General features: G+C 41.3%; 1 protein-coding gene across 2 annotated transcripts in view; it reads left to right on the plus strand.

Moving 5' to 3' along the window:
* Nucleotides 1-920: 920 nt before the first annotated feature.
* Nucleotides 921-27,728, plus strand: part of LOC124780975 (dehydrin Rab18-like) — a 108,680-nt gene continuing 81,872 nt past the window's right edge. For both annotated transcript variants that reach the window (XM_047253820.1, XM_047253821.1), the window contains exon 1: nt 921-974. In XM_047253820.1, the coding sequence (XP_047109776.1) occupies nt 927-974 (48 nt within the window). In that variant the 5' untranslated portion in view covers nt 921-926. The remainder of the gene's footprint in view (nt 975-27,728) is intronic.

Below are 27,728 nucleotides of genomic sequence, written 5' to 3' on the forward strand. Positions count from 1 at the left end.
ACTTTTCTGAATACGACGCAAGGTAGTGAGTTCAGATACAGTTTTCTGTCTTTCTTGATTACGTTACAGTAGCAAGTGAATGCTCTCTACATGATTATCCAGAGCAGATGTGGAAAGGCAATAATTTGATCCACGGTGTGCCACATTTATGATAAAAGTGTTTATTCCCTCTCCAACTCCATGTCTGAACTTAACATATGTATGCTAGTGTGACTCATACAGCCAAAGTGAAATATTTACTCAACATTAGTCAAAGTTACTTGCTTTTATGAAGAAAGAATTACCAAGTAAAGACAGTGTAATAACATTGAATCAAAACCATAGCAACTCGTTACAAATAATTTTTTGTACTGCCATCAGCTCTCAGTTTCAGTTTTATATCAGTCTGAACATTGCAAATCCAAGCTTTAATATCGTAAAGCAAAGTTACTAGTTACCATGTACCAACGTACTTGCTGCTACACATATATAATCATATCTAAATAAATAAAACCACAAGCCGAATAAAATTAACTCCAGTAGTAAAAAAGTGAAAGGTGGAGTGAGGGAGACGGAATACCATCCTGGGGTAAATTTTTATATCGTTTACCTGCCCCTCGAAGAGTTAAGAGTTCAGTAAGTTTAATTCTTTTCACCCCAGAATCCTACTATTGGGAGCAATCACTCTCGATTATAAAGCCTAAGTTCATTCAGAGCAATATTGTGAGAGTCTGTTCCTACTTGATTTCACGGCGCTTTACACTGTTTAGGCGGCAAGATGATCTCGTCTGTGCGGAGCCAACGGAGTCGTCTCCCCAGTGGTATGCAGACGTGAGAGGCCGGTCGCAGAGACACCGTCTGCGGCGGGCGCCTACAGGCAGGAGGGGGTCCGTCCGTTATAAGAGCGGCGCTCCGGGCCATCGCCCTGCAGTCCGCACACCGCAGCCATGGCCACCAGAAGCGGCCCACCGGCCGTGCTAGCGCTCCTGTGCGCGGTGAGTGGCAGCACGTTTACGAATTAATTGATCTGTTAAAAACCGTTGAAAAGCCAAGATCGGACAAACTACTTTTTAATTCAAGACAGTTAGCTGTCATCTTCAGGTCTTAAACATCTTTTTTGTAGTAAAACATGTTCATTTTACACTGAACCTCATGTCAAATGCATAAAACTCAGCATATTATAAACGTATGTCATCGCTAGAATATTTAAAACTATACAGCACCAGCCGGCCAGAGTGGCCGAGCGGTTCTAGGCGCTACAGTCTGGAACCGCGTGACCGCTACGGTCGCAGGTTCGAATCCTGCCTAGCGCTCCTGTGCGCGGTGAGTGGCAGCACGTTTACGAATTAATTGATCTGTTAAAAACCGTTGAAAAGCCAAGATCGCACAAACTACTTTTTAATTCAAGACAGTTTTAGCTGTCATCTTCAGGTCTTAAACATCTTTTTTGTAGTAAAGCATGTTCATTTTACACTGAACCTCATGTCAAATGCATAAAACTCAGCATATTATAAACGTATGTCATCGCTAGAAAATTTAAAACTATACAGCACCAGCCCGCCAGAGTGCCCGTGCGGCTCTAGCCGCTACAGTTTGGAACTGCGCGACCGCTACGGTCGCAGGTTCGAATCCTGCCTAGGGCATGGATGTGTGTGATGTCCTTAGGTTAGTTAGGTTTAAGTAGTTCTAAGTTCTAGGGGACTGATGACCACAGATGTTAAGTCGTATATTGCTCAGAGCCATTTGAACCAATTTATACAGCACCTTGCATGTTTATAAATATTTTACCCTGACTAATGTTTATAATGTGCTGAGTTTTGTCCACTTGACATCTTGTGCACGAGATTCAGCGTAAAATGAACATGTTTTGTAACAAAAAAGTTTGTAAGACCTGAAGATGACAGTTAAGACTGTTGAAACTTGTTGTCGTGAATAAAAAAAAAAAATATTTCGTCCGATCTCGGCTATTGAACGGTTTTTAACAATTAAAGCAGATCGCCCTTCAATATTCTTATAATTATAAAGTGAAGCCCCGTTTACACTAGCGATATTTTTTTTCTCGATTGACAGCTCGTGGCAGCAATTGCTGAAGCGCCCATGCATATTATTCCTGCTCGCCCGCCAAGAGTTGTATTTGTTAACGAGGTGTGTGATAAAAGTAGTGAGACTGACTTATTTTGCCTACCAAAGTTCCTATTTTTTCAAAAAACAATATTTTCCGCTTCAACGTAGTTCCCGTCGGCAGCTACACAGCGGTGGAGTCGTTGTTCCCAGTCATGGTAGCAGCGCTGAAACGCTTCAGTTCTTAAAGCCTTTAACACGTTTTGAATGTCTTCCACAGTCCCAAAATGATGCTTTTTTAGACGTTTCTTCAGTTTCGAGAAAAGAAAAAAGTCCCAAGGACTCATAACAGGTGGATACAAGAGACTGTGAAAGAGCAGGAATGCCTGTTGAGGTCAAAAATTCCGTCATGGAAGCGGTAGTGTGACATGAGGCGTTGTCATGATTCAGCATTCACTTGTATGCAATATCTGGTCTCACTAGCTTACCTTACAAGGACATCTTTGTAAAACACTTGGTTGACAGTTTGTCCTAGAAGAACAAATTCTTTATAAACGATATCCCTAATGTCAATAAAGCAGATCAGCATTGTTTTGAGCTTTCATTTGCTCATTCTAGTTTTTTGCTGTAGAGGAGGTCTCAGTGTGCCACTTCTCACTTTGCCATTTTATCTCAGGATGCACTCAAATATCCAAGATTCGTCGCCTGTGACCACACGACTGATACATTCTTGACCATTGGAAATTCTCTCAAGAAGATCTACGCACACGTTTCTTCGATAGCCCTCCTGCTCAGTCGTGATGCTTCTCTGCACCATTTTGGCACAAACCTTTCGCATGTGCAAAACTACGGTCGGTATTTGATATACAATGACAGTATCTAACAGGTTACCCATCGGCTTTATTGTTAAACGTCGATCTGCTCTCACAAGACCACCCAGGCGTTCGAGTTTTCGTCCGTTTCTTGAAGTTGAAGGTCTCCCTGAGCAAGATTCATCTTCCAAAAATTATATGTGCCAGCGAAAAATGGCCGTCTCAAAAGTCTCGTGATGATTGTACGGAGCTGAAACTCGGACTGAGCTCCTGGAAGGGCTGAACACACTGGTCTACATAAGCAGAACAATACAGCGTTGCCAGATCGCTCACAATGTTCTCAGCCTCATTACTTTCCTTACATCCCTCCAACGCTTCAGCATCAAAACTGCGGATGTCTTGAATTATCACTATATGTACATCTGCATACAGCCTCCGCAAACCACACATGGGAGAGGACACTTATTGTGATATTACTTTTTTGGATTTCTTCCAGTTCCTGTCACGTGTGCAGGGCGATAAGAATGACCACTTAAGTCTGATTTACATCAAGGGAACACATGTGAACGAAAATTCTCTCTGATACAAACGGTAGGCGAGCGCGAACGAACAGCATTTGGTCGTGTTCGGTACGAACTCGCCAGTGTTCGTTCGCCGTTCGCTGGATGTCGGGTCTTTTAGTGATCCATCAATTTAAGTTCGTGTCCTCTCCACTTCGGCCGTACAGAAACCTTTCATCTCGTACCTTATTTATTTTGTTGTTCAGACGAGTTGCGTTAGCCATGAGGTGATCTGAAGAGAATATACATATGACTGGCAGAGAATTGACAAAGCTCTCAGGGAAGGAAGTGAGGAAGATTAGTGTTCCAACTCCTCCAAAAGGAGACGAGAGAAAGACGATAATTTCATCAGACAGCCGAGAACGGAGTGAATAAGCACAAGCTTTGTATTACTTTTTATTAAAAAGGAAATGCAGAGTAAATTTACTTGAAAACAACACAAGTGCAAATTTCTGTTACGCTGATTACAATTAAAAATATACGAAAGACGTCATTGTACTTGTTGCTGACGTTCATCGTAGCTGTAGCAACCTGACTGATTTATTACAGTTATTTCTGATGATAAGTAAAAAGAACTTCGGGATCAAGCAATCTGCCCTCCAACAACCTGTGGCAGTCTCAATCAAGTAGCCTTTGTGACAAGTCGTGTGTACATTTCATGTTTCATTAATCTTATTTTATTGACGTTATCTTCTTTATACGTGCTTGAATAAAATCCTTGAAGTGCTCGGCATATGTCACTGCAAACATCAGAAACTGAGATATACTTTGACTAGCAGCTATTTAATTGCGAAATAACGACTAAAACTAAATTTTTCCAATTTCTAATAACCATAGGGTTGTCTTGGTCGGCGATTAGCGTTATGCTTTAAAATTACTCCTCACTTGTGATTATAAGGCAGTGAAAAACGTCAACTGACATATGTGCAAAGTTTGTGAATAATGCTTAGGAAAGCAGGTGCTGCAATACAGTATTAAGTTCACTATGTCCACGCATTTCACACTGTCGTAGAAGTTCAGACATCCGAGTTCTTCTTTTCCTACATCACTTTCCTTACTCCTTGTTAGCAGTGTGCTTGCCATGCAAAATAATCTTCTTTACTATCAAAGTTTTGCATCATGGCTCTAATTAAACAGAGTGTTCCTTGAGGAATGGTCAATATTCAGGGATACAACAGAACGATCGTTCGAAGCAAAGCAGTCTAGCAAACATGAGCTCTAAAATGCATACCTTAAGACCTATGAACGCTTGTTCAGTAGAAGAGATGTATTCACAGTATCGACCAGGAAGAAGTATTCGTAGCTCTTAAGGTATGCAATTTAGAGCTCATGTCTACTGGACAATTTTTTTTTTTTTTGTTTTAGTCCGTACTACTTCTCAGAATATGGAAAGCAAAGAGCTTTCTGTAGAAGACATTTGTTTCGAGGTCTTAAAGTATGCATTTAAGGTCCATGTTTACTAACCTTTTTTGCTTCGAATAATCTTCCAGTCATATCCCTGAATAGTCATCATTTCTCGTGGGACACAATGTATGGTGGCGAATCTTGTGTGCCGTTTATCAGCCCCACAAAAACAGTAACGCAGAATTCGTGGACTATGCTAGTTACGTACATCAACATACAAATTCTGCAAACCACTATGAAGTGCGTGGCAAAGGGTACATCCCACTGTATTTCACGTTCCATTCACATAAGGAGCGTGGGAAGAATAGCTGTTTAACTGTCTCTGTGCGCGCTGTAATTAATATAGTTTAAAATTGTACCGATACGTATTGGGTTGTAGTGTATTCCTAGAGTCATCATTTAAAGCCGGTTCTTGAAACTTTGTAAGTTGGCTTTCTCGGGATTGCCGCGCGGGATTAGCCGAGCGGTCTGAGGCGCTGCAGTCATGGACTGTGCGGCTGATCCCGGCGGAGGTTCGAGTCCTCCCTCGGGCATGGGTGTGTGTGTTTGTCCTTGGGATAATTTAGGTTAAGTAGTGTGTAAGCGTAGGGACTAAGGACCTTAGTAGTTAATCCCATAAGATTTCACACCCATTTGAACATTTTTTCTCGGGATTGTTTACCTCTGTCTTCGAGAGACTGCCACTTCCATTTGATCAGTACCTCCTTGACATTCTTCTACGGGTCCAACAAACCTCTGTGACCATTCGTGCCGCCAATCTCTGTGTACAGTGTCCCCTTCTAGAGTCGTATTTGGTACGGTCTCACAAACTTGAACACTATTTTAGGAAGGGACGCACGAATGATTTGTAAACGATCTCCTTTGTAGACCGCATTTCCTTAGTATTCTACCAATAAACCGAACTTATTCCACGTTCTCTTCCGTTTCCTCTACTGTAGTGCGCCTCCGTAGCGCAGCGGTAGCTGTACCGCCTACCACGCAAGGGGGCCCGGGTTCGATTCCCGGCAGGAGGGTGGGTGTTGTGGGTCTTTCATCATTATTGACACGCAAGTCACCGATGTGGCGTCAACTAAAAAGACTTGCAATGCGGCGGCCGAACCCCGAAGGGGATATCCTGGCCAGTAAATGCGATACGCTCATTTCATTTTTTCCTCTCGTGTAACGCTTATTGACACATACAAGCGAAAGGTAGTGAACGCTGACTATATTTTTCCAGTATCGTGCCAGTGAACCGAAGTATGACACCTGCCTTAAGGTGCGAGTGACGCTATGAGATCATTCCATTCCATTTCCCCGCAAATTCATACGCCCAGATATTTGTATGAGTTGACTGATTCTAATTGTGAACAATTTATATTTTAGTCATGGAATACTACGTTAGTTTTTTGTTTTTGTTTTGTTTTGTGAAGTTCATAATTTTACGTTTAAATCAAGTTGGCAGTCTTTGCACCACTTTTAAATCTTTTCGAGATCTTGTTGAATAATTCTGTAATTTCTTTATAGATAACTGCATCGACTGCGAAACTTTTGAGGTTACTGATAATATTGTGTTCCAGTTCATTAATGAACCACCCGGTTACAAACAGGTTTCCCTGGAGACGCCTGAAGGTGCTGATACGACTGTCGATGACTCTCCAACAAAGATAACATACTGCGTAAATTTTTACAGTAATCTTTTAATAGATTCTTAGTATCTCGTCAAACGTGCTACTTGATTAATACCTTTACCACACTTTAAATTTAAAGAATTTGCGGGTTCTCAGGGAACATGATAACGTGTTATTAAAATGTGAAAATAATTCTCGCTCGTATTCAGTAGAGTTACTAGGCACATCCACACAATACTAATCAGAAGCTATCGGTTTCCGATCAGAGGGCATCGTTGACATACTAGCTTTCGACGGGTGTCATTCTCAGCATCCTAAAGCCAACTGTGTTTCCCATAATGCCAATTTCAAAACACTATGGTACATTCTTCAAAATTTCCTTTTCAAAGGCTTTTCTGTCGTTTTCACCACTGGATATATCATATTTAATAATGTAAAATACTAGCGTTCGGCAAAGTATGTTGTTACATTACGTATTGTTTTCTCTGCCGCGTTAGACAGTAAGACATCCTTCCTGTTAAGACCTCGCCTCTTATCTTTCACTGCACCAAGATTTACATACGGAAATTCAAAGATTTCTTAGGGAGTAACCTCTTCAACAATTATTTCATGTAACTGCATATACGAAATAAAAATTGTACTCGATAATGAAAAGCGACAATTTTTCGAGAAACAGCGACACACTTGCACAATGCCAGAGAAGCATCACATATTTTCCAGTCTTGTTGTTTAAAGTGTGTTAAGTAAGCAAAGATAACCAATATCTGTCCTACACATTTTGTATTGAACCTATCTAATTTAAAAGACGTCATGGTTCCTCTGAGGCAGTCTTCGTTGAATAAAATTGCTCGCTATTGCTTAGTTTCGACCTCTAGACGTCATCAACTGCCTTGTACTACATACACACGCTTACAATGTCTAATGGCTTCTAGGGGCAACAGCCTTTATTTCAGCATTAAGAAATATGATCTTACGTTGAAGTTTTAACACATTGAATCAAATAATGAAGTTAGAAATTGTGTTGTGTCCTGAGTCAGCGTAGCACGTGGTCGCAAATTAGCCAGACTGCATTCATCTATTATTTGGGAATGAGAGCACTTTGCGACTTCCAATAAACTTTATACATAGTTTCCACAACCTCAGCGAAACCATGACGACGTCTAACCAATGTTTGATAGTTGTGGGGCCCAAGAAGAAGGAAAAACACATACTCTTTGCAATACTCATACACATTTTATGTGAGTTGCTGTTTTCCCCGTCTAGCTTGTCTGTTCCTTTGTTGTTTTATGCAATCACTCTGGTTTCATATGTCGTTGGACATTAGTATTTCACTGATACAACGACTGGACTGAACTTTTCATAAAGTAATCACGGTTTAAGATCGTCGATGTACCTTATCAACGTGGGAGTCACATGGCGGGGACTACTGATGGACGATAACGTCGATTCGGTGTTAGGTTTATACATGTACATGACTACTTCTCGTTTAAGTGTTTTCCAGAGGGTTCATAGAACCATTTTCATATAATTTCTCCACCATTCCACTCTCTAATAGCGCGTGAGAAAACTGGACGCCTAAATTTTGCAGTGTAACCTCTGATTTTTCTTATTTCATCACGATGATCCTCTCTCCCTGTCAGGTGGGAGTCAACAATGGATTTTGGCATTCTGACGAAAAAGTTACGGTTGAAATATCAGTAGTCGTACTGACTGCAACCCGAACTTGCTTATGATATCCGTCACACTCTGCCGCATTTCACGATAGTACAAAACGAGCTCCCCTTCTGCAACTGTTTCGATGTTCGCCGTCAATTTTGTCTGGTAATGATCGCACACCGCGTAGCAGTACGTCAGAACAGAATAGACAAGCGTCATATAGGCAGTGTCTTTAGTAGATAAACCACAAGAAGCAGGTACTTGAAATGGTTACACCAGTTCGTCACTTGTGAGCCGATGTCGTGAAGTTAATTACCCATGCCATAATTCGATTGTCGGTTATAAAGGTCGGTGCTTCTCGTGGTAACAGATTTAGTGTCCCACTAGTTCTACCTGTACGCCTCACGGACTTGTGCAAATGTTTCCAGTTGACGCAACTTGGACAGCTTGTTTGCAGGGTGTCTTGAGTGCAACTGTCTCGCATAGATGATGACACTAACGAGTGAGCTGATAGTGTAGTATAGTGTTTTTGATGATGATAAAAGAAACGAAAAGGTGAATCCGGCAGAGGCACATCCTACCCGTCTCGAATGGCTCCAAAAGGGTCGCCGCGCTTAACGCCCCCTTCCTATAGACAACCACCATCAACAGTGCCATATGTCCTCGCTTTACGAGACCCAGTGGAGAGGTTTGCGATTAACCAAGGAGTTTGGCGCAAAGTCCTGTGATTAGATATGGTATACCACCATGTCCCCTCCCCTTGCCGCCTGACAAATGGCGATAAAATTTCTTTCGTAGCCAGATTTTGAAATATAAGTATTACCACCGAAAGGAATACCAACGCACAAACATATGCTACAACCTCGGATACATACACATTTCTGTAGATCGTAGGAGGTACAGCGTAAAGAGTAAGTATCAGCTTCGGTTTTTTTCAAAGGACCGTCTCCCGAATTCTCTAAACTGATTCGGATACCGAACCGTTCTTATTACGTGGAATATTGAATCAAAAATCATGACATGAATCCAAGTCCCGCTCTTTTGCATAAGTTTCTAGTGTCCTAAATAATGCTGTAGCGTCACTTTCATTACTTCAGTTTCGTAACATTGCTCTACTGATTTTCCTCCCATGTCTCGTGTACTGGTTGAGTCACTCTTTTAGTAGCGTATAGTGTTGTACCCGTGCACTATGGTGTTTCTTGGTCGGTGTTTCAAACTCGTGACTGATATTAGAATCCCACGAAGGAATGAGCATGAAAAGTCACCATAAGCAGATTCCGGAATTTTCTACTGTTTTTGTTGTTATGAGCCATGAACTAGTGTTTTGTGCAGCATTTGTAAATATTAGGAGCTCTACATATTTAAGCGCTGTATAATGTATAAAGATATTTGAATAATATTGATAATTGTTCAATTACAGAGTTTATGATGAGTAAATTCCAGTATATTTTTAAAATTAATTACATATGATGAGGGCAGTTAAGCCATACTTTTTCGGCCATGCATCAACTTGTGCCCTGCAATGGAGGAATTGCAAATGAACTGAGTTTCTTTAATGTCTTAACAATTCCCCCTATCTTGAAAATGGAAGTAACTGTTACTTGCCAGTCACTTGTAACTGGTTTTTGATAAAATTTCTTAATTTGGTTTCACTTACTGGTTATTGGATCGGTGTGTAATAGATTAATAATGTAGCGCACTATTAAATTCGGTAATGACAAGATATTTTCGACTCCAACAATTTTAAATTTGAATAGAATACTTGTTCCTAGGTACATGACAGTATTGTACGTTGGAACAGTTTTTCACATTTGGAAGAACCTTGATTTACCGCAGTAATTTTAGTCGTTTCAGAAGAGATTGCAGCACTGATGAGCCAAACGTTATGCCCACCTGCTTAATAGCTTGTTTGTCCGTCTTTGGAACGAAATACATCACTGATTCTCCGTATCAGAGATCCGACAGTTTGTTGGTGCGTTTTTGGAGGTATGTGGCATTAGATATCTACGCACAGGTAAGTGACGGGCCGCTGATTTATCTATGCGGTGAAGGTACCCGATACCGACCAAGATGGGTTCCATAAGATTTACATCAGGCGAATTTGGTCGCCGAGACATCAACGTGAGTTCACTATCACTACGTTTACGTTGAACATATATTCCTGAACACGGAAACCGTTTTTCGTTGTCGTGTTTAAATGTTAAGGCCTGAAGCCGATTTTTAGCCTAGTTAAATATGACTGCTGGAAAGCAGCTTTTCCCTTTTCCGATTTAGTTAGCACATCGCTATTTCTGTTCAATTAAATATTAGAAGTAGACAGCTTCACGCTCAATGTAATATTTATACGTCTCCTTCACTGTGGAAAAAGTCACTTCGTCCATATCAGCCGAATTTTTTTATTAAATCAACTCGTAACCTGACAGCCCAAATACGTTTCAAAAACGGTTGTACGTTTACATGGTAGCGGAAATCGATTGTGGAAGTGGAAAAGCGGCAAAAAGAAGCAGATTTCCATAATCGATTTTGAGTGTTTACATGACTAACCAGAAGCCGTATTGGGAAATCGGTTTACGAAATCCGGTTATGGGAGCCCCTTATAAACATGGTGCATAATGCTCCTCAAACCACTGTAGCACGGTTCTGGCGCCGAAACACGGACAATTATGCTGAAAGATGACATCGCTGTCGGGGAAGACATCAAGCACGAAGGGATGCAGGTAGTTCGCAGCTGTCAGCGTATCTTCGATTACTGCCACAGGTCCCGTGCAGGCGCAGGAGAATGTCTCCCATAGCCCAAAATTGCTGCCACCAGCCTGCGACCATGGCGCGCTGTACGTTTCGAGCCGCCGTTCACCTCGATGACGGCGTTTGGGGAGACGGCCAGTGACCTAGTGTAGCAAAAATGTGATTCACCTGAATTGTCGACACGTTTCCATTGATCGACGGTCGAATCCCGGTGGTCCCTTGATCACTGAAATTGTAATTGATGATGTCGTTGGGTCAACATGTAGACACATAGGGGTGGTCTGCTGCGGAGCTCAATGTTCAGCAATGTACGATGAATGGTGTGCTCCGAAACACTTGTGCGTGCGCCAGCATTATGCTCTTTCGAGAGAGACACCACAGATTATCAACTATCCTACTTTACAGAACAGACAAGTCTCCGAACCCCACGTTCTGTGAGCAGCCGTGGACATCCAACCATTTAGCGCCTAGCTGTAGTTTCGCTGTCCTACCTCTTTCCGTGGATGTCCACACATTAGCACGCGAAGATTCGACCAACGTACTCATTCAGAGGCTCTGAGTAATAATAATCTGCTCTTTGTCAAAGTCCTTATCTCAATGGAGTCCGTGTCTGCTCCGCTTAATACTTTTTTACTGAGTCACGTACCTGCAACTCCACCAGACGGCATCAAACGCTGCGGTGAGCAGTGGTCATAGTGTTTTGCCTCATCGGTGTAAAGTGAGTGCTATTGTTTGACAATGAAAGTTAAAAATATATTACACTTCTATTACAGGGCTGAGAAGAGGCAGAAGTGTGAATAGTGTTCTATTCTCCTTAATTAGCGGTTTAGATTTAATTCATCTCTCCCATATCAATTACGACAGGTACACTACTCTCGCTTTGCTTCCAAATTTTAAATTCGACGGGAGGATCTGCTTTCCTTCGCCTGTATTTGGCGCTCTTTCTTTCTTTGCAAAAACAGACATAATGTCTTATCGGATAACAGCAATCAGTGATTTTATAGCGTTACTTAAAATCCGTCTTGATTGCAAATTTTTTTTATTATTCATATGACCGGTTTCGGTTCATTCAGAGCCATCTTCAGATCTGATATTTCAGTTACAGGAGTAACCCGTCCAAATCCAGCAACTTTTTTTTTTATGTGACGTAGCATGTGAAAGTTGCTGGATTTGGACGGGTTACTCCTGTAACTGAAATATCAGATCTGAAGATGGTTCTGAATCAACCGAAACCGGTCATATGAATAATAAAAAAAATTTGCAACCAAGACGGATTTTAAGTAACGTTATAAAGCCGTTTCTTTCGTTACACAGCATTAATTTCTGTGCTTCGTAAGAGCACCACCCGATCCGCACCAAGGAACAGGAAGCGCCGCTGCGACACGAACAGAAAGTCGTATCAGGTGCCGGCGGCTTTCTCCGGGCAGACAAGGCAAAACACAATAAGAGCACTCACAGACCTGCGGTATGCTCTACATAAGTCAGCCTCGTATTGAGACATTCCCACTAAAATGTGTCATCACTGAGGCGTAATCACCTCTGCATCCGAAATGCTTAAGGCAGGCTTGTGTGATGGCTCTCGACTAATCCGTTGCTAATCCTGGTGCAGGACGAACTGTTTCGTCGCCAGTGTTTGGCTGGTAGTTCCTGAAAACCAGACCTCACACCAATATCATGCGTTAAATTCAAAACATCAAGGCAATGACTCACAAAGTGACTGTCTGTGACAATGTTGTCGGTGATCCATCAGTCAGTTTGAGGTGTTTTGCTCGGCAGTGTAAATGAAATGTGCATTGGAGAGGATATACATCAGGCAACAGTATGCAGACCTTTTACAACTCTACCGTCCCTCAAAAAACGTGAAATAACCTATCCCGCCCTTGGTATGCGACAGTGAAAAGACGTCTGCACTCTTCACCAACACCAGCCACGTAAGTAAACAACTCTCCTCCTGAAGATGATTGTGTGAAACATTCGAAACGTGTAGTGGAAAAATAAACAAGTGACTGACGCAGAGCCGCGCGGGATTAGCCGAGCGGTCAAGGCGCTGCAGACATGGGCTGTGCGGCTGGTCCCGGCGGAGATTCGAGTCCTCCCTCGGGCATGGGTGTGTGTGTTTGTCCTTAGGATAATTTAGGTTAAGTAGTGTGTAAGCTTAGGGAGTGATGACCTTGGCAGTCAAGTCCTGTGTCATTTGAACATTTTTGACTGACGCAGAAACTGTTTTATTTGTATCCGTCATCTAGCTGGTATCTTATTCATTATTCTCAGTTGTGCGACTGTATTCATGATTCGTGCCAGAACGCCACAGTACGTAATCGACGGAAAATCTTCGAGTAAAACAGAAGTGATATTTGGCATTCCCCAAGAAATTGTTACAGGCCCTCTGCAGTTGCTCATCTACGCAAACGATGGAGGAGACAATCTGAGCAGCCCTCTTAGGCTGTTTGGAGATGATGCTGTCATTTACCGTCTTATAAAGTCATCAGAAGATCAAAGAAACGATTTAGACAAGATATCTGTATAGTGCGATAAGTGGCAATTGATTCTAAATAATGAAAATTGTGAAGTCATTCACACGGGCGCTAAAAGGAATCTGGTAAATTTCGGTTACAGGATAAAACACACAAATCTAAAGGTTGTAAATTCTACTAAATACCAAGGGATTACACGTACTAATAACTTAAATTGGAACGATCAAATAGATAACGTTGTGGAGAAAGCAACGAAAGACTGCGATTTATTGGCAGAGCACTCAGAAAATGTGACATAGTTACTAAAGAGACTGCCTACACTACGATTGTTCACTCTCTTCTGGAGTATTGCCATGCGGTGTGGAATCCTCATCAAATAGGATAGACGGAGGACAGCGAAGACGTTCAAAGAAGGGCAGCTCGTTTTGTACTATCGTGAAATAGGGGAGAGAGTGCCACGGATATGGTACGCGAAATGGGGTGGCAGTCGTTAAACCAAAGGCGTTTTTCGTTGCGGAAGGACCTTCTCACAGCACTTCAATCATCAACTTTCTCCTCAGGGTGTGAAAACATTTTGGTGCCACCCACTTAGATAGGGACAAATGACCATCATAATAAAATAAGAGAATTCAGAGTTCGCACGGAAAGATTTAAGTTTTCGTTTTTCCCGCACGCTGTTCAAGAGTGAAACGGTAGAGAACTAGCTTGAAGGTGGTTTGATGAATCCTCTACCAGGCACTTAATCGTGCGTTGTAGATTAATTATATATGTGTAGCTGTAGGTGTAGATTCCTTCTGGTGCATCCTCTATTGCCGGCCGCTGTGGTCGAGCGGTTCTAGGCGCTTCAGTCCGGAACCGCGCTGCTGCTACGGTCGCAGGTTCGAATCCTGTCTCGGGCATGGATGTGTGTGATGTTCTTAGGTTAGTTGGGTTTAAGTAGTTCTAAGTCTAGGGGACTGATGACCTCAGATGTTAAGTCCCATAGTGATTAGAGGCATTTGAACCATTTTGCGTCCTTTATTAAGCAGTCTCCATTCTTCCAGAGTCTTAACCAATTTGTTTTCCTCGTCTTTTCTCGTTCACTCTCTGTCACACAATCTCGTTCCTTACATAATTTGTCCATTTCACATCTTCTTTCCTTCTCCAAATTCATATCTCAAAAGCCTCGAAGCGTTTCTCATCTCTCTGTTGAAGTGTTCACATTCCAGCACCATACACGGCAACACTCTATGCAAAACTCTTAACTAATCGTTTCCTCATATGCTTACTTCATGGAACACAGAAAACACTCACCCTTTCGTCAAAACTTTCTTGTGCAACAGCTATCCTTTTTTTAAAATTTCCATATTATACGCCATGTTATAAGTTATTTTGCATCTTGAATGCCTAAAGTTATCAACTTGTTCCTCTAATACAAGTAATATTTTCTTAAGTTTCTATGTTCCTATTCTTAATCTTCCTTTTTCTTTGTTTCACTGGGATCTCCGTTAGATCTCCCAGCGAAGCGTCGACAATGGGGAGACATTTTTACCTTGGAAGGCTTCATCATGCTACTTGTAACATTTTTCTCGTGACCTTGTAAATGTGGTAGTTTCTCGTTGCTTCCTATATACCATAAGGACCCCCTCAGATCGCCTTTAGTGACCACCCACAGCATGGAGAGCAGACATCACCGGATGTTTTCCAGTTAACAGTTACGGTGCTACTACAGTCCCTTGAGGTACACCTCGAATTACACTGATGAAAAAAAAAACAAAAAAACGCAAAACCAAGGAGCTGTGCTGCATAACCAGAGTTGATAGGCGTACAGGCGCCTCTGTGAGGATTCAAATCACGTTTGCTTTAAATATACGCTGTAACGATCGTGAGCGTTTGACATTGGAACTGGTGAATTGGTGTTTGTCAAGAATGACTTCAAGGCGACGAAGACGCCATTATCAGCACCTCACTGAGTTTGAACGAGGTCGTGTGATCGGGCTAAGAGAAGCTGGATGTTCCTTCTGCGACACTGCAGAAAGCCTTGGCCTGAATGCAGCGACTGTACGTGACTGCTGGCATCACTGGTGACGAGAATGTACGGTCACAAGAAGACCGAATTCCGGACGGCTAAGTGGGAAGACCATTGTGTTCGGTGTTGGCTCTGTAGTACAGTACTGCATCTGCAGCAGCAATTTGAGCAGCAGTTGGCATCACAGAGACACAAAGAACTGTTAGAAATCGATTGTTTCAAGGACAAATCCGAGCCAGACGCCCTGTCGCGTGCATTCCACAGACCCCAAACGACGGCGTTTCTGACGTCAGTGGTGCCAAGTGAGACCTCGTTGGAGGGCAGGGTGGAGGTCTGTTGTGTTTTGTGATGGAATCTGGTTCTGCCTCAGTGCCAGTGATGGCCGTGTGTTGGTTATGAGGAGTCCAGTTGAGGGCCTGCAACCACGTATACCTGGAGTTATTGTCTGGGGTGAGATTTCGTATGACAGCAGGATCACTCTCGAGGTTATCCCTCGCACCGTGACTGCAAAACTGTAGGTCAGTCTGGTGATTCGACCTGTTGTGCTGTCACTGACGCACTGACGAACAGCATTCCTGGCGGTGTTTTTCAACAGGATAACGTTCGTCCACATACCGCTGCTGTACCCAGCATGCTCTACCGAGTTTCGACATGTTGCCCTGGCCTGCTCGATCACCAGCTGTGTCTCCAGTCGAGCACGTATGTGGTATCTTTGAACAACGACTCCAGTGTCATCCATGAACAGCAGTAACAGACATAGAATTCCATCCCACAAACTGACATCCGGCGCCTGTACAACACAATGCATGCATGTTTCCATGCTTGTGTGCAACATTCTCGCAGTTACACCGGTTATTAATGTACCAGCATTTCACATTTCCAATGGCTTATCTCGCTCTTACATTAACCTGTGATCTTGCAGTGTTAATCATTTAAATATGTTAGATAGAAGAGATAGAGAAGATCCAACGGAGAGCAGCGCGCTTCGTTACATGATCATTTAGTAATCGCGTAACGTTACGGAGATGATAGATAAACTCCAGTGGAAAACTCTGTAAGAGAGAGACTCAGTAGCTCGGTCGGTACGGGCTTTTGTTGAAGCTTCGAGAACATACCTTCACCGAGGAGTCAAGCAGTATATTGCTCCCTCCTACGTATATCTCGCGAAGAGACCATGAGGATAAAATTAGAGACATTAGAGCCCACACAGAGGCATACCGAGAATCTTTCTTTCCACGAACAATACGAGACTGGAATAGAAGGGAGAACGGGTAGAGGTACTCAATGTACCCTCCGCTACACACCGTCAGGTGGCTTGCGGAGTATGGATGTAGATGTAAATGTACCCCGACAAATGTATTCTCGAAATTTCGTTACTCTCCGTAATTATTATTAGGTGGTACAATTTCTTTTTCATCAGTGTACTTTACGTCTGATGTTATAGCGCATCCTTCTGACCCAGGAAAACCTCGCAGTTCATCTGCACTATCGTCGTAGAAAGTAGAGCTCTTGGTAAAGAACTGATACAATTATATTTTTTCAAACAATATCGATATATATTGCCGATATTTTACTCCTGTATATGGATATCAAAGTGGCAATATCAAGTGCGGATATTTTTATTTTATATTACATTTTTTCACAATTTTCGGTAAATATTTGAAGTTGTCCTGTTGAAATTATAGTAGAACATAATTTTACTTTCACTGTGTGAAGGACTCTTATTACTTTTTGAGGTTTCATCACGTCCAATCTTTCATTCTGGCTGTGTGAAGCAAGTATATGTGGCACAAAAGCAGAGGGTGGTGGTGATTGATTTGAAGAGGGGGACCAAACAGTGAGGTCATCGTTCCCATTGGATTGGGGAAGGTCGGGGAATGAAGTCGGCCGTGATCTTTCAAAGGAACCATCCCGGAATTTGCCTGAAGCGATTTAGGGAAATCAAGGTAAACCTAATTCAAGATTGCGGGACGCGGGTTTCAACGGTCGTCCTCCCGTCCAGTGTGGTAATCACTGCGCCACCTCGCTCGGTACAGAAGCAAAAGAAGTCCGATTGTAATGGGGGGTGGCCGTGTGAATGAAATAACAAGACTTCCGCTGTGAAGAAATAGCAGACCAGTGACATTAAAAAAATGGTTCAATTGGCTCTGAGCACTATGCGACTTAACTTCTGAGGTCATCAGTCGCCTAGAACTTAGAACTAATTAAACCTAACTAACCTAAGGACATCACACACATCCATGCCCGAGGCAGGATTCGAACCTGCGACCGTAGCGGGCGCTCGGCTCCAGACTGTAGCGCCTAGAACCGCACGGCCACTCCGGCCGGCTAGTGACATTAAAAAACAATTTTTAACGCACTAAGTGTGCTATTTCTTCACATCAGCATTCTTCAAAAACAGTCGCTGAAAATGATGAAAAAAACTCTAAATGACAAGATTGGTCTTTGCGGTGTTCGGACACATGTGAGGGGAAATGCTGACGCAATCGTCGCTACCAACAGAAACTGCAATGTTGAACTTCACCAAGCAATTTTGACACTACAACTGCTAGGTCGCTAGCGTTGGCAGAAATGAAAAAAAAAAAAAAAAAAAAAAAAAAACAAGGAAGTCGACATTAAGTGCTCCAGACAAACCCGATATGTGACTAAACCGAACGATGGACCCACTGGACACCTTTTATTGTGCCGCTTACACGCAGTTACCATTGTTTGCAAAGTGATTATCTCGAAGCGTGAAGGTGAATCGTTTTGCTTTCAGTTCTTGCTCTAAAGGGAATAGGTAGGCTGCTAACTTGTTGATGATGTACAGTAGGAGAACTCGGGGCAGAACGGGATAGCGAGGCACAATGGGAAATTGCTCTTTTCTAGACTGGACAGCGTTGCAACCTGATGTATGGGCATGTAACTATTTCTCCGAATGGAAGGGAGGTGAGGGCAGCCATTCTGATTTAGTTTGAAGTGCGAGATCTAAGTGAATTGTTGTCCGTCACGTTACCGCTTGCGTTGTTCTAACGTTTCGTGAATTTCAACGCCAGATAAGCTGTTAATTGTTAATTGTGTACCCTAAAATGACACATTCCTTTCAAGCGCATGGCATTTGTTGTACTTCAGTTATTTAATGCGTTTAAATACGTCAGTTATTACACTCCATAAAAGTTGTTAACATCAAAAGTGCTGTTGGGGCGGAACGGGACGGGGCAGAATGGGATAGTGTCCCCGTTCTGCCCCGTCATATTTTGATGCAAGTAGAAAGCAAATCCAGCCTGGATGTTCATGGATGCCAGACTCTCCCAAGCAGCTATGTTCGCCGAACAACTCAGCTTTCCAGAAATCGCCCGAGGCTGTCATTCCAATCCCACTAATCTGTCAAAATACACGGCGGACTACAAGACGAAAAGGAAAAACCGTCGTATTAACAGATTCTCCTTATAAGAAGGAACTGCAGAATGCTGTCGCACGTAAAGTAGGCATACAGAAAGGAGGAGGGTGCACAAATATAAACAACGTCAGGACAGAGACGTCAGGCGCAATGCAACTTAAGGTAAAAATATCAAACTGTACGCCCAAAATAACCAAAACAGAGGACATCAGAGACCTTAAGAAAAATAAAAGGAAGTAGATGATGGACAAGAGAGAATCAGAGAGAGAGGATGCTGTGTGTGTCTACTGTGGGGTCTTCTACTCCGTTTCTAATGAGGGCTGGGTCGCATACCAGAGTGTGCACACAATTCATGTGCAGGCATAGACAGTGAAGATGAAGAGGAAATACTGATTTGTGACTATTCTCGAAAGGGATAGTAATTAGTGGTTCAAAAATGGCTCTGAGCACTATGGGACTTAAAATCTGTGCTCATCAGTTCCCTAGAACTTAGAACTACTTAAACCTAACTAACCTAAGGACATCACACACATCCATGCCCGAGGCAGGATTCGAACCTGCGACCGTAGCGGTCACGCGTTTCCAGACTGAAGCGCCTAGAACCGCACGGCCGCAACGGCCGGTAATAGTTGTTGGTTATTAAGCACTGTACATTTTTCAGAATGACATTAAAGTATTTTCTTATCTTGAAGAATGACTTTTTAATTGTTTAAATTACACATTCCTCAGTCTGAATTGCCTGTTATACAACATTTTGTCATAGTTTAATACGATATCCGTAATTCAAATTCAACGTTTATGCAACAATTTAACAAAAAATACCCTTGTCCCATTCTGCCCCGTGGGTGGGGCGGAACGGGAAGTATGCAAGACTTTCTTTGAAAAATTGTAAAAAATTCAAAATGTATTGTTTTAAGTGATTTTAAAATAAGGTACATTAGGTTACACTACAAGGTGTTTTTTTATCACTTGAAGAACTGTTTCCTTGTGTTCCCTTATTTTATAGAAATTGTTAAACATTAAGTATCCCGTTCCGCCCCGAGTTCCCCTATATCTAATAATAAATAAGAAGCCGGCCGGAGTGGCCGACCGGTTCTAGGCGCTACAGTCTGGAACCGCGCGACCGCTACGGTCGCAGGTTCGAATCCTGCCTCGGGCATGGATGTGTGTGGTGTCCTTAGGTTAGTTAGGTTTAAGTAGTTCTAAGTTCTAGGGGACTGATTGAAACGTCCCCTTTGAACAATTATACAGGACTGTGCTTAACCTGACACACAATATTTTGTTAGCGCAACGCAATCTGACTTTCAAAATTCCCTACAAAAGAATGGCCCTGACTAACATTAAACTATACCTTTCACAAATCACTTACCTCACAAAAATCTTCGCTGCTCAAGCTACTGCAATACAGCGAGCGCCACTACTGCCAGCTAAATAAAAGATTCAAACTATGGAAGGCACTAACTACTGATAGGGATAGTTAGCAAATGAAAGATATTAATAGAGAACTAACAATGTATTTACCTTGATATCATCACAAGTCATAATATATATATCAGTTCATGACAAATTGCAAACCTCCGCCATCTCTCTCTCTCCACATCCACCACTGCTGGCGGCTCACCTCCAACTGCGCAACGCTACGCGCTGTTCACAGCCAGCTGCCTAACACTACAATGGCGAGTATTACAACAATGCAAAGCAGCCACAGACTGCACACAGCACAGCCAGTGATTTTCATATTGAGCGCTACGTAACGTTGCCAATAAGAAAACATAAACAGCCTACTTACATAGAGAAAACATAAACAGCCTACTTACATAGAGAAAACATAAACAGCCTACTTACATAGCCCCCATGCTCCCCACAAAAAATTTTACAAATTTTTTTTTTTGGGCAGTGGCCAATAATGATTTGATAAAATTTTTCATAATTACAATAACAAAGAAATCAAATGCACACACTTATTGATATTATGTTGGTCAAAAGCTCAAATTTTCTCACAGTCCATAAAGACAGTCCACATTGTTCATCACATTAGAATAGCAGTGTTTTTTCTCAAAGTCTGAGCAGTAAAAGAAAATGCACACGGAAGTAGTGGATTTCCATGCAGTCTTGAAGAAGTAGTGTTGTCCTTCCAATGGAAAGACAGTGCTGACTCTTGATATGCATACAGGTAATGCGCCACAACAGAGCAAACCCACAGCAGAGTCATTCGAAGTTTGGAAGAATATTGGTAGGTAGGTCATCACAGAGCAGACCCACTGGAGTCCTGGTAGAGATTGTGGTATTGGTGGGCCACCAGAGGTGCAGACCCACTGCAGTCCTTGTAGAAATGGCCAGCAGCCATCTGTTGCGATTGTGCAGGTGCACATTCACCATCGAAGATTCTTGCAGAGAATATAGCAAGTCCATAAACCACCACTTGTGCACTCAGAAAGTTTTTCTTTTAATTGTCCTTAGAACCAGCAATGCTGTTATCCAGTCCCTTCCCGAATTACCAACACACGTGCAAACACTCACAGTCCCAACTTCTCACATATTGTCCATATACTATGACCAACAGAAACGTGTGCAGTGAAATGGAACTTACAAGTTAATAATATCATGAACTGGTGACAATTACAATTTTATAACAGAAGAATACAATAACAAAGGTACAAAATACATCATTAAAGAACATAACAATACAGATAACATTTGTAGTAAAACAGGCGTTACAAAAGAATAGAAATAAACATATACATCAGTGTTACAAAAATAGTGACATAAGTACATACATAAAATAATGAGAATAGTTTTCGAAACATTAATTTCACACATGAACATTGAAACAGAACAGAATTGTAAACAACTTTACAAAGAAAATAACATATTATTAATGCCACTTATATTTGAGGATAACAGTATTCCTCATCATAGTGAATGTAGCTTAATATTAAAAGAGAAAAAATTCTATGAAACTACACAGAGACAGGAAGAAAACAAATACACAAGGGTACACAAACACATAGTGGGATAACACCAATAGGAAAGGACAGGGTTCGTTTTCAGTGTAACATTTGGTACTGCAGTCCAACCCAAAACTTCATTCTATAGATCTTTCGTCTTATTTCAACCTGTGCTTCCCCCAAAAAAATCTTATCCAAGCATGCTTTCTGTATTCTGTTCATATTTCTTTCAAAATAATTATTTCTGATTGTACAATACTCATTTGGGCCCAAATCCTTTTTATATAACTGCGCAATGCATTCTTTACCTATTCTCCATAGTCAGTTTCTCATATAGTCTACCCCCTCTTAAGCTAACTTAAATCTACTGAGCTCAGATGCTAAACTAAGGGACGAGGCAATGCAGCAGCACGTAAAACAATTATTATAAACAGCAATGCAAAAAATGCAAATTGGCAAAGCTAGCAGCATAAATGAGCAAAAGTCAAATTCAATAACACTATGCCTGGCAAACAGCAGCAACTTATACCTAAACATGACATAGCGCAAGCAGAAAAAATATTACACTAAAATGGCCATGTCTAATACCTATGTCACATCTTAACATTAGAGTGATGCATCACAATTTATTCTACAAAAGAAATTACCAAGTACTTGAAAAGAAAATTATGTGTTACTGTTATTAGTTCCTTCTTATTGTTCTTTCCTTTCCAAGTGCTCCCTTTTTTTTAAAGAATGTGGATCATAAAATAATTATTTAATAGATCTGTTGACAGAAAGTGTTCACATTAGCAAATGCATTTTATTTTATAAAAGCAATGCTGCAACACAGCTGGAAACCAGATATCAAGTGAAATAAGCAATTACGCAAACCAAAGCATAAAAACATCATTCAATAGTCATGTGGCATTTCGTAAGTCAGTAGCTCTCAACTCTCATAGAAAGACACTTGTCATAATCAGGTGTGCAGATGTACGAATATTTCCCATCAATTCATAAGCATTTCAGCAATTAGCACAAAGTGCGAGTAATCATATGTTTTCAAGTAACGAGGGTGTCGCATTAGCGATGAAAGGCACACCCTAATGGCTTGTTCTCCAGGTGTTTTCCTGTGCTCTGAAAGGCACGCGCTAATGGCTTTTTCTCCAGGCGTCTGACACAGCTGGGTGCCCACGACGCATTATGTGTAGGTGGTCCGTTAACTTTCTTACGGAAATATTTACGACAGCAGTTTCCGCTACAGAGACAGTCGCACATAAAAATATTTCACAGGTCAAGAATTAGCGTTGCAAATCTGTAGAAACAAAATCCTATAAATATAAGTGTCCAAAAAAAATATTGGTCAGCATTGTGATACAGTCACACATTTCATAACTCTTAAAGTACGTTTCTTGGTTTCCAACATCCTTTTCATAAATCAGAGTCCCTAAACACTACTCATTATTCCTTACCTCATTATACATATACATATTCGTCGACACTTCTTCAATATTTCATCATGAGAAATACGTAGCATAATAAACATTCCTCAACAACATAATACACATCGTCGTCGTAATAATAACATCATAACACTTCAGTCAAATCTCAAAATCGTCGTAGCTTCCTCCAATAATTTCTAAGCCTAAAATAATTCTCTGCTCATGTCAAAAGTGTCAGCTGCCTCAAACGTACTTTAAAAATCATGATCTCATACCAAATACATCATTCAAAGCTCTCATAGTATCACAATGATTCCGAAAAAAATATGAACAGTTTACAAAGTACAGACAAAATACAGTTTCATAAGTGTGAAGTTATCCAACGGTGTAATTGCGTAAACATCTGTCACTGATGTAGTAAAAAACATGTTTATCTCTCAGTTAAATGATCAGATAGCTGTGTAATTTGTGTGTTAGAGAAATATGGTACCGATGTGTAAAGTTGTATAAGCAAATACCATATTAGCTAGGGTTCCTTGTGGTTGCCACACACATGGTACACAAAGTAAGCATGTACCCCCCTGAGGATTAATGTAATTATACCCTCAGGTGTTACAGATTACAGCAATGGAATGAAATGTATCACGGAAAACTTTCTTTGTAATTCAAAAATCTTTAAAAATAAATGTTTTAAGTATAAAATTGATCACTCAAATGCGTGTCCTGTAGCGCTAAATGCGCGTCTTGCTGTAAGATAATTCTGTGGAACTGTCGTAGTTATCGTCCTCTGTAAGCAAAGTTCTGCTAAAGTCAGTGTACTTACCTCATGATAAACAAAAGTAAAATGCTTTGTGTATAGATATCGTAGTTATTACGCTTATTGTTGTGATGAAGAAAGTACTGTGCTGTAACGTATTGTTGTGCTACAGAAAAGGCTGTCTCCTTGTAGCTACACCATAAAAGTTACTACTAAAACATGTTTTACTTTCCAGAATAATACAGAAAAACTGTGTAGATATAAAACAGAAACACCGCAAAATCAACATTGTACATTGTCACTCATTAGTAGCGTCGTGATAAAAATCGTGTAGCTGTCACATAAACTAACCTCTGTGTCATCTGGTATCTCTCAGAAAGCACTTTAAATACAGAATGTATTTTCAGGTAACCAAAATGTTGCATTAAAATCTCATTAGCAGTACTGGTAAATGTTCTAAGTATGTGAGCCTTATAGTCGTTACGTAATCGCACAACTAACAAGCAAGAATGTACACACACAATTACACTGTGTCGTCTGTTCGCAATAACAATGCATTCGTAATTTCTGTTTAAATAATTTCTCTTGGTTCTTGGCTGGATATTGAACTTCAAACATTGTTGCATGGTAACAGTTTCTAAAGCATACTAGTAACGTGAAGTGAAACGTTTTATGGCAAAGACAAAGTTAAAAAGCAGATTATCTTTCAATAAACGGTTTTGCATGTGAAATGTGGTGCAATCCTTTACTCTTCATAGTACTCACAGTTTGGACTTGAATGCAATTGTCAGGCGGTATACGTCGGTAAAGAATACTGGAATTTTTCTCAAGGTTAGCGTCTATGTTATTTTTCCCTGAGCCAGCGGGCGCACGCGGCTGCCTGCGGTGTGAGTCATTGTCTGTTTCTTTGTTGGCGCGCGCCGTTACTGGGATTAGGAGGCCTAACTTCCACAAATTCGCCTTGCCCAGAGGGCCCAGCTCTGTTTAAAGCTCGCCAGTTCTGATGGAATTCAGGTCTGTCGTTATGTCGGTAGTTGACATAGTTTCTTGTTTGTCGGTCATGTGGTGGAGAATTTCTCCCGGAATCGTAATTGCGTGGTGGACCGTTGCGTCTGAAGTTATTCTGTCTCCCTTGATAATAATTATTTTGGTTCCCATATTGTCTGTTTCTCTGATTGTCTCTGTGATAGTCATTACTGCGGCGAGGTGATCTTTCCCTGTAATTATTACTACTCTGCCAGCGGTTGTCATACGGGTGGTGTCTGGTTTGGTCACGATTTGTGTTGTGAGAATAGCCTTGTCGTGTCAAGTTATTACTTCTTTCATCGCGGAATTGCGACGGATGTGACCTGTAATTGTTGTGTTCCTGGTTTCGCGTTCCGCGATTGTCAGTGTCAATTTCTAATTCTTGTAACAGTCCCTGAAATGCTTCAATGTCGTCTTTGCAACGCCCTGCCAAAATAATGTGTCGTAAATGTTCAGGTAATTTGATTAAGCAAATGCGGATGAGTTCTGAGGGGCTGTATGGGTTTGACAGGTACTGATTCTTGTGCAACATGTCTTCAAAATATTTCACAAGACTGGAAAATTCAGATTGTTCGAAATGTTTCATCATTATGATGCCATGTTTTACGCGGTCTTGTGTGGCTTGAGACCAATATGCTGAGAGGAAGGCATGGTAAAATTCTCCTTCACTGTGGCAATCGTGAATGACCGATCGCATTCTTACAGCTGGTTCATTCTCTAAGTAGCCACACATAAATTCTAATCTGTGCTCCAATGACCAGTTGGGAGGAAAACAATGAGCGAATTGATGGAGCCATGCTTGTGGATGGATGTCGTTGCCAGAATTCTTAAATGTTTTGAATTTACGTGTAGTAATGAACAGCTTATAGTCAAAATCATCATGTCGGCGAGTCGCATATCGGTCATTGTTAGGTCGTGTCGGCCGTTCCATCTCGAAATTCGGTGCACATTGCCAGTTTCTTTCATAACTTCCGAAATGCCCTGTGTTATTATTTTGCGTCTTTTCCGTATTTCTAAGTCCCTCTTCCCGTGTTGGGGCGCGAGTGTCCTCTGAAATACGTAATTCTTGTATTACCTGTGTCAGCTGATCTTGTACTTCCCGGATTTCTCTTTGGTGTTGCGTATTAATTTGATTCTGATTTTGTTTGAATTTCCTAATTTGTTCATACTCTTCCGTGTCAGTGAAGGCTACAGGTGTTGTGTCATTCAGATCATCATCTACCTTTGTAGATAAGTTAGTGAACTGATCTGAAAGTTCAGCTACTTTATCCGATAGTGTACTTATTTCCTCAGTGTGTTTTTCTGAACCAAGTTTCAGAGTATCTACTGTGTCCTTTAAGTTTTCCTGAGTTTTTGCAAGTTGCGTAACCGAATCGGTAGATGCAACTGAGTCAAATTTAGCTTGCAAGGTCTCATGATTTTCATGAACAATAGTTTGCAGTTCTTTTATGGCTGCTTCGTGATTCCGTAATGCATTTTCATGCCGCGAAAAAATAGGTTGAAAATGCTCACAAATTTGAGTTTTTACGTCATTACAGACCTTTTGACATTTCGATTCGATGTTATGTAACTCAGTGGTTAAATCTACACGTGTTTGTTCAAGTGTAGTGTCTAACTTTTGAAGATTTTGTTCCATTGTGTCTAACTTTTCAAGCTTTTGTCCCATTTGTTGCATTAACTGTAATAACAATGCACTGGTGTCTGAAACATGTTCCTCAGTGCTTTTCGGCAGTGAATTTGCACCGACAACATTCACATTTTGACAAGCGGAAAATGTGTCTTGACTCATTTGAGAAAACGGTGAGGACGCAAAACCTGAATCTACAGTATTTGCAAAATTGTGTCCTGACATTCCCGATTCCTGAGGCAAGCTGTTGCCGACCGATCGATCGATAATGCGTCCCTCTTCACTAATTGTTTCACTGTCCACGCCATTGTTTGCCGCCTGCTCCATTTCCCTATGAACAGTTACCAAATTACTACTTTGAACATCAGCTAATTCATTACTCGGTGGGGCTAACACACTGCTTTCATTTTCACTGTCATTTCTCAGTTTACTTTGGAGCCTAGTATTACGTTTTTCACACGCCATTATTGTCACAGTATTTCACACGACAACACAGAAAAACACAATTTGAAGATCAAAAATAAGAGAACACATTAACATAGCACTGAAAATAATATCTAGTTAATTGCAAGCGCAGCTGCGAAATACTTGGTGCAAATCTACATGCATGCCACAACTGTTTTACTGTACAACAATGAAAAACTACAACTACAAAGGAAATTCTCTCTATGATTACGCGCTAGCAATAAACAATAGCTACACCAATTACACAAACTACAAGAAAAAATCAGAAGATTCCAGTGAGGTATCCTCGGCTAAGGGTCGACATATGAAACGTCCCCTTTGAACAATTATACAGGACTGTGCTTAACCTGACACACAATATTTTGTTAGCGCAACGCAATCTGACTTTCAAAATTCCCTACAAAAGAATGGCCCTGACTAACATTAAACTATACCTTTCACAAATCACTTACCTCACAAAAATCTTCGCTGCTCAAGCTACTGCAATACAGCGAGCGCCACTACTGCCAGCTAAATAAAAGATTCAAACTATGGAAGGCACTAACTACTGATAGGGATAGTTAGCAAATGAAAGATATTAATAGAGAACGAACAATGTATTTACCTTGATATCATCACAAGTCATAATATATATATCAGTTCATGACAAATTGCAAACCTCCGCCATCTCTCTCTCCCCACATCCACCACTGCTGGCGGCTCACCTCCAACTGCGCAACGCTACGCGCTGTTCACAGCCAGCTGCCTAACACTACAATGGCGAGTATTACAACAATGCAAAGCAGCCACAGACTGCACA

Source organism: Schistocerca piceifrons, chromosome 1 (assembly GCF_021461385.2).
Source record: "Schistocerca piceifrons isolate TAMUIC-IGC-003096 chromosome 1, iqSchPice1.1, whole genome shotgun sequence".
Classification (NCBI taxonomy): Eukaryota; Metazoa; Arthropoda; class Insecta; order Orthoptera; family Acrididae; genus Schistocerca; species Schistocerca piceifrons.